The 12,354-nt window shown below is 39.7% G+C and overlaps 1 protein-coding gene across 28 annotated transcripts in view; it reads left to right on the forward strand.

Annotated features, from left to right (window-relative positions):
* LOC125421980 (probable Xaa-Pro aminopeptidase P) overlaps window positions 1-10,300 on the forward strand; it is a 29,042-nt gene extending 18,742 nt beyond the window's left edge. For 7 of the 28 annotated variants that reach the window (XR_009635308.1, XR_009635312.1, XR_009635311.1 and 4 more), the window contains 8 exons: window positions 7,204-7,297; window positions 7,553-7,817; window positions 8,348-8,434; window positions 8,581-8,615; window positions 8,859-8,925; window positions 9,498-9,552; window positions 9,660-9,801; window positions 9,940-10,300. Coding sequence is in view for 9 of the 28 variants with exons in the window: in XM_060813665.1 (XP_060669648.1) it covers window positions 8,391-8,434; window positions 8,859-8,925; window positions 9,498-9,552; window positions 9,729-9,801; window positions 9,940-10,048 (348 nt within the window). In the remaining 19 variants the exon portion in view is untranslated. Of the gene's footprint in view, window positions 1-196; window positions 5,371-5,483; window positions 5,545-5,620; window positions 6,795-7,203; window positions 7,298-7,552; window positions 7,818-8,347; window positions 8,438-8,580; window positions 8,616-8,858; window positions 8,926-9,497; window positions 9,802-9,939 lie in introns of those variants that run through there. The other 21 variants (XM_060813665.1, XM_060813657.1, XM_060813659.1 and 18 more) reach the window with 18 other exon arrangements.
* Window positions 10,301-12,354: the final 2,054 nt, after the last annotated feature.

The following is a 12,354-nucleotide window of genomic DNA, read 5'->3' on the forward strand; positions in this document are numbered from 1 at the left end:
ATATGGATAAAGGGTTTTGTGAAATTGTTTTAAAAGGGGAACCTTTCCAACTGAGAGAATTGTAAGGGTTTTGAGAGAAATTATTATTTCCAAATAATTATTATTTATACTTATTACTGTGATATTATATGGTATAGTAGCAGGGTCGCTCACTGAGATGATTAGCATCTCACACTCTTAAATTCCGTTCCTCTAGGTTCCAGGTTGTCGGTGTTCATTCGGAGCGGACTTGATCTTCCTCGCTGTTTTACTTCGTGAAGTACCCTGTTATTCTTTTATTGCAGTTGTAATATTTCTTTCACTCTTGTTGTATTTATTTTGCACTGGATTACTGTATTTATTTTTTTTAAGTGCTGCAATTTGTGGAACCAATTTGTAGTTTGTGGGAGGAATAAGGGGATATTTTTGAAGTGTGTTTTCAGTGCAGGTAAATTTGTGGTAAGTAAATCCCTTAGGGGAGGTGCTGCCGGATTTTCCGTTGGAAGGTTCGGTGGTATTTCCCTGGGATCAGGGCTGTCTAGGGTTCCGGAGGAGGAATTCTGGACGGGTCCTGACAGTTGGTATCAGAGCTCTAGGTTCTAGTATTTCGAAGGGACTGTGCATTGTTGTGCATCCTATCCGTGTTTAATCTCTCGTTTTACCCGTGTGAAAGCTTTCTTTCCGTTTGTCTCGAAGTAAATTCGTTGCCCGAGTTTGAATAACTCTAATCTTCGAGGGTGTCAATTAGGATCATCTAGCCTAACGGGGAATTCCTATGGCCTAGTCGATGGTCGAGGATGCCTTTTCTTTTTGAAGGTCAAGCTTATCATCGTGAATGGTATCCGTTTCGTTCATGGAGAAGAATGATGATTGCCTAAGGATGTGTGTCGATCGATTTCAAGGCGTCAAAATATTTTCCCGATCGATTATCAAAATTTAAATGCTTTTCAAGGTGTTTTATTCAAGTATTTTTGGTTTGTGTTCATACATGTATCTGTATGTTATATTGTTTGATATTATACTGCACCATATGGAGGCGGCGAACCAATGTGGTCCATGTAGAGCTAGCCCCATGATCATGTTGCCTACGAGCCCGGGAAATTGGACGGCCAATATAGGCAACCACCCTGGTTTGTATTGGTAGCAGAGTGTCGGCGACAGTTGGAATCATGGATTACGTAACATGTAGAAGGTGTCGTACGTACCTCCATTACAAGCGTGCATATTTTATTTTATGCTATGGATTTTAAGATATGAATTTCAATGTGGAGTTTTAACAATTGCCTATGCAAGTTAGGTATATTTGAAAAATATATTTTATTATTTGTTTATTGTTATGGTTTTTCCAAAAGCGACTTAAGGTTAAGTATCGCCAATTAAGAATCCAAAGCAGGGTATCGTTGAGTTCAAAAAGGAGATCTTAAAGGAAGCACGTGATTCAAAGTATGCGATACACCCCAAGGGTACCAAGACGTATGGAATGCTCACTGGATGACATGGTGGTTTGGCACGATAAAGGAAGTTGCAAGATCCGAATAAAGGTACTTAAGTCACCGACAAGTAAAGTAGGGAGATGTAAACATGGATTTCGTGCTTAAACTATCATTCACAAAGAGAAGGTACGATAGCGTTTAGAGAATCAAGCAAGCTCCGGATAGCGACTAAAGTTCTACTTGGTGGTTGATGAGGTTAATGAGATGAGGATGATTCCTTAGGCATGGTTGGATGTTTAAGCATGGTTATTTTCATTCTAGAAGCTAAGATCTTGATATTTTATTTCCTTGGAGATTTAAGGTTCGTATTGATGGTGCTTCATCGATTCAAGGTGGTTGATATTGTTGGTGATAATTTACAATGATAAGGAGTATGATTTTTGGGACGGAGTTAGAATTTAAGAAGTGTGGGTTAAGGATCTAGTGATTTGTTCATAGTATTGGTGGTGATGCTAGAATTAAGATTTAAATTTCTTATTGCTTGAGGTGTGGATTCATGGAATTTATTTGAAATGAGGGAAACTTAGGGTTTTCAAGAATGGTATTTGGATGTTGAGAATTTTATTCATGACCTTGATGAATTTAGTTAAAAGAAAGATTGATGTTTGTCGAGGTTAAGACTATTGGTTAATCAATGAGGAGCAAGGGTTTTATAATTGTAAGTACTAGGAGGGTAATCGAAGACAAGTGAATTAATCTCAACCTTAACTTGGTGATACCAGTATTTGAGGAAATTAGACTTAAGTTCTAATCTTACCTTTTGGATTGCTGATCGAGTTACGAGAGTTGGTTGTTGGTTTAAGGATGCATGCTTTAGAAGCACCTTATGGTTAGCGTTCGACTATGACCAAGACTTGTAGATCGTGTTCTCGTGGACCAATTTGACTATCCTTAATTAGTGGGCATGAGAAGGAAAGTTGCACAAGAGGGAAGTTAAAGTCACTATTAGGCGAATGTAGTGGCAGATGCTTTGAGTAGGAAGGCTACTGGATCCCTTGCTCACATCCAAGTCATCCAACTACCTCTCATGGTGGAGTTGAAGAAGATGGGGGTGTTAATGCATATGCATCCTTTAGGAGTTCTCATGGCTAGCTTCCAGGTACGACCGGTGTTGGTGGATCGTATAGTAGAGACCCAAATGGAAGATCCTAAGTTGAGGACAATTAAGGGCAAGGTACAAGAAGGTCTTGATCCGGAATTTTCCATAAGGAGGGATGGAGCCCTCGTGTATAAAGGACGACTTTGTGTTCCGGATATTCTAGGACTCAAGAAGGAGATTTTAGAGGAGGCGCATAGCTCGATGTATGCGATGCATCCGGGAAGTACCAAGATGTACCGGACGCTTGTTAAGTATTATTGGTGGATTGGTATGAAGAGAGAAGTGGCAGACTTCGTATCAAAGTGTTTGATTTGTCAACAAGTGAAAGCAGAAAGACAGAAGCCTTCGGGACTACTCCAACCTTTACCGATTCCCGTGTGGAAGTGGGAAGAACTCAACATGGACTTCGTATTCAAGCTTCCTTCCACACCTAGAAGGTACGACGGCATTTGGGTAATCATTGATCGTCTCACCAAGTCGGCACACTTCCTACCGGTGCGAGAACGTTTTTCACCCGAGAAGTTAGCCCAGTTGTTCGTGCAAGGCATACGTGGGATCAGTTCAAGATGGCCTTTTCTACTGAGTTTTGTCCTCCTGCCTACCGTGAAGCAAGAAGGAGAGAGTTCGAAGAACTACGACAGGGGAACATGACGGTGACAGAGTACGAGAGGAGATTCCGAGAACTATCAGAATTCTACATGCACCTAATTCCCGACGATCACACGAAGAAGGGATGCAGCGCTCGAGCTAGAGAGACAGGAGGAGATACACAGACCCTCAAGGCGCAGATCTTTCGAAGGTTCGTATAGCGGAGTACCTCGACAGGGGGCAGCTAAGAAAGGCCATAGCTCAGGCTCAGACAATGATGGGTTAAGCCCACGAGGCAGATTCCAGAGGAGAGATAGTTATCGCATGCCCCAGCCAGCTCGCCATTCGATCAGTGTGGATGCAAGCTTGTATCAGCAGTCACGCATTAGTTCTCCGCGGATTTGTCCACTTTGTAGGGGGAATCATTCTGGGCAGTGTCAGATGGATGGTTTATGCTTTCGGTGTGGGCAGCCAGGCCACATAAGGAGGGATTGCCCTTATGGTAGCAGCAGTGTGCTAGAAGCAGGTCGACGGACACAGCATACGGGGATATTTCCAGGACAGAGTTCCCAGGGGAGTCAGCCAGTAGGAGTTTCTTCGGGATCAGTACAGCCGTCTGCAGGATCGAGTCGAGGTAGAGGAAGGAGACCCCAGCAGACAAGTCAAGGCCGGGTGTTTGCTATGACGCAGCAGGGAGCCAGGACTACGCCCGACGATTTCACAGATCAAGGGATGGAAACAGACCTGATCCTGTTGGATCTATCCGGACTTGAAGTAGTGTTGGGCATGGATTGGTTGGCAAGGAACCACTTGGTCGAGGAAGCAACGTGGGAACCCGAAGCACAGATGCGTGAGCAGTACCCGTATCTGTTCCAGTGACGTGCGGAAATTTCGAGGACGAAATTTTTGTAAGGGGGGAAGGCTGTAACACCCCGTCCCGAATCGCACCGGAATCCGTGCACGTTGACCGAGGTTGACTGTTGACCGTTGACCAAAGGGGTCAAAAGTTGACTTTTTGACTCGGTGGGAATTTCGAGATGACTAGGGCACCGTGGCGAAGTGCACGATGCCACGAGTTCGTAGACTGGTAGCACGTCGAAAACGGAGCTACGGTTTGAAAGTTATGGACGAAACAAGTTGCGGTCCAAACTGTCCAAGGGGTGCCGGAGTTGACTTTTTGTTTATGGGGAATTGAGCTTTGACTCATACATGGTTGTGAAGTGCTCGTCGATACGAGTTCACAGACTAGCGGCACGCTCAAAACGGACATCCGGTTAAAAAGTTATGGACGTTTGAAGTTTACCGGATACCGTATTATTTTAATGTTTTTGGGTCGTGAACAGTGAAATGCCACGTGTCAGCTTCTGAGTGGTCCACGTGGCATGAACAGTGTCACACAGGGTTTTAATTTTGAAAAACTCTCGGGGAAGAGAGAGAAAGAGAGAGAAGAGAGAGAAAGAGAGAGAGGAGAGAGAAAGAGAGAGAGAGGACCCGCCGGCCGCCGGCCATTTTTACGTTTTTCCGGCCTAGTTACTGTACACGCGCCGGCCAGCCAGATTGCCCACCTCATTTCCGGCAAAACCTCCAAATTTCACGGCGAACGGCCGCCGGACGCGCCCGGATCGGACGTCCGAAGTTTGGCGGCGATTTTTCCCCTCCACCGCCGGCCACCGCGAATCGGCACTGTTCCGGCCATTTTCCGGCCACACGCGCCTGACAGCCTTGATCCTCTCCTCAAGTCCGGCCTACCCACCAAAAATCACGGCCATCGGACCACCGACGCGCCGGGATCGGAGCGTTTTCCGGCGAGGGGTCGAAAATCTTCAAACGGTGATTTCTCCGCCGTCCGACCTCCGTTTTGCTCACCGTCGGTCCCGTTGGATTGCTCTCCTCACGATCTACAAATCTGCAAAATTTCACAGCAAACGGCCACCGTCGGAAATTACTGTTCCGGCGACGGTTGCCGGTGACGTGGCGGCCCGCCGGAAATTACTGTTCCGGCGAGTACCCGAAAATTCCGGCCAGCTCCAGTCCGCAGTGTTCGACCTCCTGAACCCAAATCCGACTTCCGTTTCCACCAATTCGCGACGGTTTGGGAGAATTGCAGAGCCGAAACCCGAAAAGCTTCCCGATAAAATTCCGACCCCGTCGGGTACGATCATCGGAAATTAAGACCGGATCTGTGATTAGCATCACTCGAGCTTCGATTCGGTATATAATTCGTAAATTTTAGTTATCGTTTGTGTTTTGACCCCCCGGGTACCGGGTATTATTTACCCGAATAAAATATTAATTTATTTGACTGTCTGTGAATTTTGTTCTAGGAGCACCGGTGAGTCGTAGAATTGATCCCGTAGTGGATCATGGGTTAATTGCGTGCTCCAGGTGAGTGACCCACCTTCAAATTAATTTTGGGGAATTTAATTGATGAATATATTATGTGTGAATTAAATATTTGGAATTTAATTTCTATGTGCCAAATATTTATTGGATTTATTGTAGAATTATTTATGAATTTATTGGATTTAAGAAAATGCGAATTCTACAAATTTATGCCGTGTGGAATTATTTTATGGTTTTGAGGATTTTGAAATTGGTGTGGTTTTAATGGTAAATTGGGCACGATTTGAATTTCAAATATTTCAAGGAAAATATTTGGTTATGTTGGTGATTTCAAGTTTTATAAAATATGCCCATAAAATATTATGGGATTTGATTATGATATTTCGAGAAATTATTTATGCTTGGAAAAAATGTGGATATTTGAATTGATGGATTTGGGAGTTGGTGGATTTGAAAATCATGGAATTTATGGCATTGATTACAAAGAAATTGTGGGAAAATTCCCGGTTCAAGCGGATGGATTATGCCCGCTATGCTTATGAAAAATGTGAAATTTGTTTTATGATTTAAATTTATGGATTTTATAATTTTTAGATGCACCGTGCACGTACTGGTGTTCTGATTATGTGATATGGTATATGTGATATGGTTAGTGTGCACACGGTTGTGATTAGCGCGCAGGTGGGTGTGAGTAGCGCGCGGTTGATATTATGAGGGTGTCCTGTGGATGCCATCGGAGAGGGCGGCCACCCCCCTTTGGCCGGGACACCAGGTTAGCAGCGGCGCTGTGGGACGCCACGCGACCGTATGCCGGTTTCTCTCTATAACCTCCTGTCTGGCGGTACCTTGGGACGCTGGGTACTGTTGGCGCCACTGGTATATAGTGGGTGCATCAAATGATTTTCAGAACTGTGTTTTAAAAATAAAATGTTTGGAAACTGAATTGGAATTAAAAATATAATTGTTACCGCTTCTGGTATTTAATTGATGTTTTGGTTTTCGGGGAATATGGATAAAGGGTTTTGTGAAATTGTTTTAAAAGGGGAACCTTTCCAACTGAGAGAATTGTAAGGGTTTTGAGAGAAATTATTATTTCCAAATAATTATTATTTATACTTATTACTGTGATATTATATGGTATAGTAGCAGGGTCGCTCACTGAGATGATTAGCATCTCACACTCTTAAATTCCGTTCCTCTAGGTTCCAGGTTGTCGGTGTTCATTCGGAGCGGACTTGATCTTCCTCGCTGTTTTACTTCGTGAAGTACCCTGTTATTCTTTTATTGCAGTTGTAATATTTCTTTCACTCTTGTTGTATTTATTTTGCACTGGATTACTGTATTTATTTTTTTTAAGTGCTGCAATTTGTGGAACCAATTTGTAGTTTGTGGGAGGAATAAGGGGATATTTTTGAAGTGTGTTTTCAGTGCAGGTAAATTTGTGGTAAGTAAATCCCTTAGGGGAGGTGCTGCCGGATTTTCCGTTGGAAGGTTCGGTGGTATTTCCCTGGGATCAGGGCTGTCTAGGGTTCCGGAGGAGGAATTCTGGACGGGTCCTGACAGTAGGTGTATTTTCTTTGTCCTTGATGTTACATTTATATAATGAATATTGTGTTCTGTTATTTATTGAGAGTTTGATATATTTTATTAGTTCAAATCTTGTAAAATTTCTTTCCTTTTTTTTTTTTTTCTTTTTTAAAGTAAGTTGTACCATGAAAGTCCAAGGCTTATATGCGTACTATATACAGCTCCAACATATGGTCCATGTAGGACTTTGAAGCCAATTCTTAGTAAGGTATGCAAATAAAAAAATGTTTCACTTTTGCATGACGTTCAATCTCAATGCCACTATCAACTCTCACAATGATTGATGTCTAATGTGATTTGGAGGTGGCTAGAAATATTTGGGATGACATGATGAAAAACCAATTTTATGTGGTAACATCTCATTGTGTGAAGAAACACATGCTTTACTGTATCTGTCTATTTTAGTGTTGATGCCTCATATAGAATGCAGTAATCTCTTTTTAATAACTTTATTTTATGGCAGGTGATTGACAAGTTTGATCAAAATGTACATTTTGTTGAAACTGATATTGAGGAAAATCCAGAAATAGCAGAAGCAGCTGGTATTATGGTATACCATGTTTTCAATTTTTCAAAAACAAGGAAAATTTGAGGTTGTTTTTCTTCTATACTCCTGGTGCTGGTCCAACTGTCAAATCTGGTTCAAAGGGAAAGCGCCATTGTTTGATACTGACTAAAACCCTTGAGTGGACCTTAAATTGATGCATACTACAGAGCATGTTTGATAGGTATGTTAAACTTGACCATGCATTTCTTGTCATGGATTTCTGTTCATATTTAAGATACATATTTTGATTGGTGCGTACAGTTGGACATATGTCAAGATGTAATATGTAAAATGTCCATTTCATATTTCTTGGACAATATGTAGAAGACAAGAAGTTATTTTTAAATTTGGTAGTTCTTACAAGTTTGTTCTTTTCAAGGGATGGTTACTTTTTATCCTAGATGCTTTATTGAACTTTATACCTTGCCTTTTAAAAGACAAGGTGGCAACACAAATTAGAGATAGCCCTCAAATAGTCAGACAACCTTTTATAATGAGGAAATTTAAAATGTTTAAAAACTTGAAATAATTAAACCTATGATTTTATCCAAGGATTTGACTTTTGTTCATTTTCCAGTAAAAACATGTCACGATTAATTTTCTGTTTGCAATTTGATATCTTAGAATGAATAAATTTTTTGCAATCAATTTATTTGGTTTGAATTCTGATTTTTCCTTATTTTATTTACAACTGCTAATTTAAAAACTTAGAACCCAGTGGAGTTGGAAGGTTTGAAAAAAGCAAACATTCGAGATGGCGTCGCAGTGGTGCAATATCTTGTCTGGTTGGATAAGTAGGTAGTCCGTGAAACTTGTGCATCTATTTTTTTCTTGGACAAGTAGTCAATATACCATTTTTGGAGGAAAAGCTTTTTATGAAAACAATAAAACTAAAAAAATAATAAATAAATAAAAAGATGTCTAAGCTTTTAGTGCATATACAGATGGAGGGAGACGAAGTGACTAAGAAAAAACAATTGTAAGTTCATTTTTTGTTTTTTTGTTTTTTTAGGTTTTTATGCAACATCTAACATTTGATTGAAATACTAGTTGAGATGTATTGTGGCCTAAATATTGCCCGAAAGAGGAATGTAAAAGGACATAAACCGTATCAGACAACTTGTCAGTACGCAGCTTGTGTGTATTTCTATATGTCTGCATGCAATGCTCTGCATGTGGAGTTTCAATACACACTAATCAAATAATGATGCAATGATTGTAGGCAAACACTTAAACTGACAGAGGTGACTGCAAGCGATAAGCTGGAGAGTTTTCGTGCAGTAAAAAAGGTACTGTGAACTTCAAATGAAAATTCTATATGATAATAAGTGGTAATGGTTGAAAATTCTATATAATATCTGTGAACTTCAAAAGAGGTATCTCTGACATTGTCATTTATGCACATGAGTGGTAATGGTTCTTAAGTTGTATTGCATGGGCACAACATGCTTCTGAAGCAAGCATGGCAAATTTCACCATATAAAGATAAATAAAGTGTTTTCCAATTTCAAATGAACTTTGACATGGATATGCTAACTCCTACTTTAGCAACCACTTTCAAAAGCTAGCATGACATTCTATGCATAACAAATTCCAATATATCAAGAGAAATAAAGGGTTTTCCACTTTTAAAATGAACTTTGACATGGATATGTTAATTCCTACTTTATCAACTACTTTCAAATGTTCTTGTTAAAAAGTGATATAGTTGAAAATGCTATATTGCAGTAAGTGCTAATCCATTTAAAGCATGTTATACTGCAGTAAATGCTAATCTATTTTATTTTTCCTTTTTATTATCATTATTATTATTATATTTTTTCAAATCTTGCAAAGTAATTTTGTTTGCTTCATTTTGCAGGTCCTCAAGGATCATATTGCACTTGGGAATGCTCAATTTCCTAATGGAACCAACGGTATTTTATTTTATTTTTTAAATTATGTATTTCATTTTAAGTGAAATGTATTGACTATATTCTTGTAAGATTGTGTGATAGGAAGAGACATGTTCATTTTCCTACAGGTAATGCCCTAGACATTCTTGCTTGAGTTCCACTATAGAAAAATGGTATTGATTATCGGCATGGTACAGGCCACGGAATTGGGTCTTACCTTAATGTTCATGAAGGCAAGTGTGTTTTACTACTTTCCTCTATTATTACTGGGTATGAGCTATTGCCTCAATTGTTAGATTTGAGCCTTTATACTTCTTTATGGATACTCTAGGTATTTAATTATTTTCTTTGAAACTTGTATGCTAAATATTGTAACTAACCACAGATATTTTGTTTGATTTCATCCAGGTATCAAATCGATCTCTGTTATAGTGGAGGTGCCCCGTATGCTTTGAATGCTGTCACTAAAGTTTGGCATTATACCAATTGTGGTGCCAGTTGGTGTTCGAGATTTTGACATTGATGTGGAACTTTGGGTCAAATTAGAATTGATACCAATAGATCCTTTTGTAGGAGTTGTAATATTCTCTAAATTTTATTCATAAAACACTTGTACATTTTTCTCTTGCTAATTCAGGTTTAGTTTTTAGTTTTTCTACATGATTCTCATGTCAAGATGAAGTGTAAGGATCCAATTTCATTATTAAATTCTCCATATTGTTTGAGATGTTGAAAAGTAAGAAATAAGAAGGATGAGAATTTAAATGGATGGTCATTGAGTTCTCAACTATTGACTTTCTAGTTGGGGACCATTTGAACTTTTTTGAATGGTATGATTGAAATTTAGTTAGTTTTAAATTGGAGACTATTCCCAGCTTGAAAGCTTATTCCAATCTCTTTTAAAATGCAACTCCATGGTAGTATGTCCAAAAGAGAGTAGTCAGGAGGGAATTAATTGTGCAGTTGTGGAAAATATTTAAATAAATGGATATGAAAGTGTCGAACAAATGGAAGCATCTTTGCAACACACCGTCTTGAAGTATACTAGAAATTTCTCAAATTTGACCAAGGTTGCCGGGTTTGACCGTCGTTGATCGAGAAGGGGTCAAATGTTGACTTTTTACTCCTGATGAAATTTCACATTGACCAAGGTATCGTTAAAAACTACACGTCACGAGTTCATAGACTAGTAGCACGTTGAAAACAGAGCTACGGTTTGAAAGTTATGAGCAAAACAAGTTGAGGTCCAAACTATCCAAGGGATGCCGGAGTTAACTTTTTGTTCATGCAAAGTTGAGCTTTGACTTATGCATGGTTGGGAAGTACTCGTCGATACGAGTTTATAGACTAGCGGCACGTCCGATTTGGACATGTGGTTTGAAAGTTATGGATCTGTAGAGTTTTTCAAGTACAGTATTATTTTAATATTATTTTTAAATATGTGAACAGTGTACGACGTGTTACTTAATAAAGGGTGCCATGTGTCACAAAGGTGAGATGCCACATGTCAACCATGATTAAATATCATATTATTTTATTATTATTTTTTACAATAATATTATTTTAATATTATTTAATTATTTTCTTTTATTTTCTTTTTCTTTCTTTTTCTTTTTCTTTTATTTTTTTTCTTTTTTTCCCTTCCCCCACGTGGGAAAAAAGGACCCAGCCCCCCCGAACCTTCTTCTTCTTCCTTCTTCTTCTTTCTTCTCCTTTCTTTCTTCTCTCCCTCGGGTCCATCGGCCTTCACCATTTCCGGCCACCCATTGCTCAGATGCTCTGGCCATAGGCATAGCCTAGCTGCTGGCGAGCTTGGCTGCCAAATTTGGTGGCCGGTCAGGTGGTGATGCGCCCAGATCGGGCGGTGGAAGCGACAGCAGCCGTCCCTCTCTCTCCGGCCGAATCCGCCGTGTTCCGGCGCACCCAAGCTGCACCGACCACACCACCTGGCAGCCCATCATGTGAGCTTCATCAAAGTGTGCTCTGGTCGCCGGGGAAGCCGTTGATGCACCGGGAAACCGCCATCGAAGCCGGCAGTAGCACCCCATTTGGTCATCGGATTCTCGCCGTTTCCGACTGTGTTCTCGGTCCCTTCCCCTTAATTTGGATCCTCTGAAGCTGATGGTGACCTTCAATTTCTCCAATTCAAGCTCGTTCATAGTGTACCGGGGGGGGGGGGGGCCCAGCAGCGGCTTCCGACGAAAATCCCGGCCACCGCCGGCGGTTTCAAGCCAATCGAAGGTCAGAATTGCATTCTCCATATCCTTAGCTTCGCATTGATATCTTGTTTGTAAATTATGGATGTGTATTTGAAAGGTTGTTATTTTTGATTAAATTATTAAATTAAATATGAAAAATGGAGATTTAAATTAAATTGTATATTATATATATATATATTGTGTGTGTGTTTTCTGTATACATGTGTATGGGAGTATTGATAAATACATGCATTATATATATATATATATATACATGTGCGGTGATGTATATAAATACATGGTGATATGTGAATATATATTGAGATGTGTGAGTGGGTATATATATATCTATATATGTATAAATATGTATTGTTGAAGCCTTTGATTATGCATATCAAAATATATTTATACATATGTATCTGGACATTGCGCTTGTTAAATTGGTTGTTAAAGGTTTTACCATGTATATATATATTTAAATGTGTGAAAATGTAAATATATATATGCAAATATATACGTAGATATCTATGGATGACTTATAATAAACTGTATTGCGATATCTTTAATGTATTTCTGTATCTATACTTGTATGTGAAATTGTATGTGGCCTTGATGATAAATTTTG

The sequence above is a fragment of the Ziziphus jujuba genome, chromosome 1, assembly GCF_031755915.1.
Source record: "Ziziphus jujuba cultivar Dongzao chromosome 1, ASM3175591v1".
Taxonomy (NCBI): domain Eukaryota; kingdom Viridiplantae; phylum Streptophyta; class Magnoliopsida; order Rosales; family Rhamnaceae; genus Ziziphus; species Ziziphus jujuba.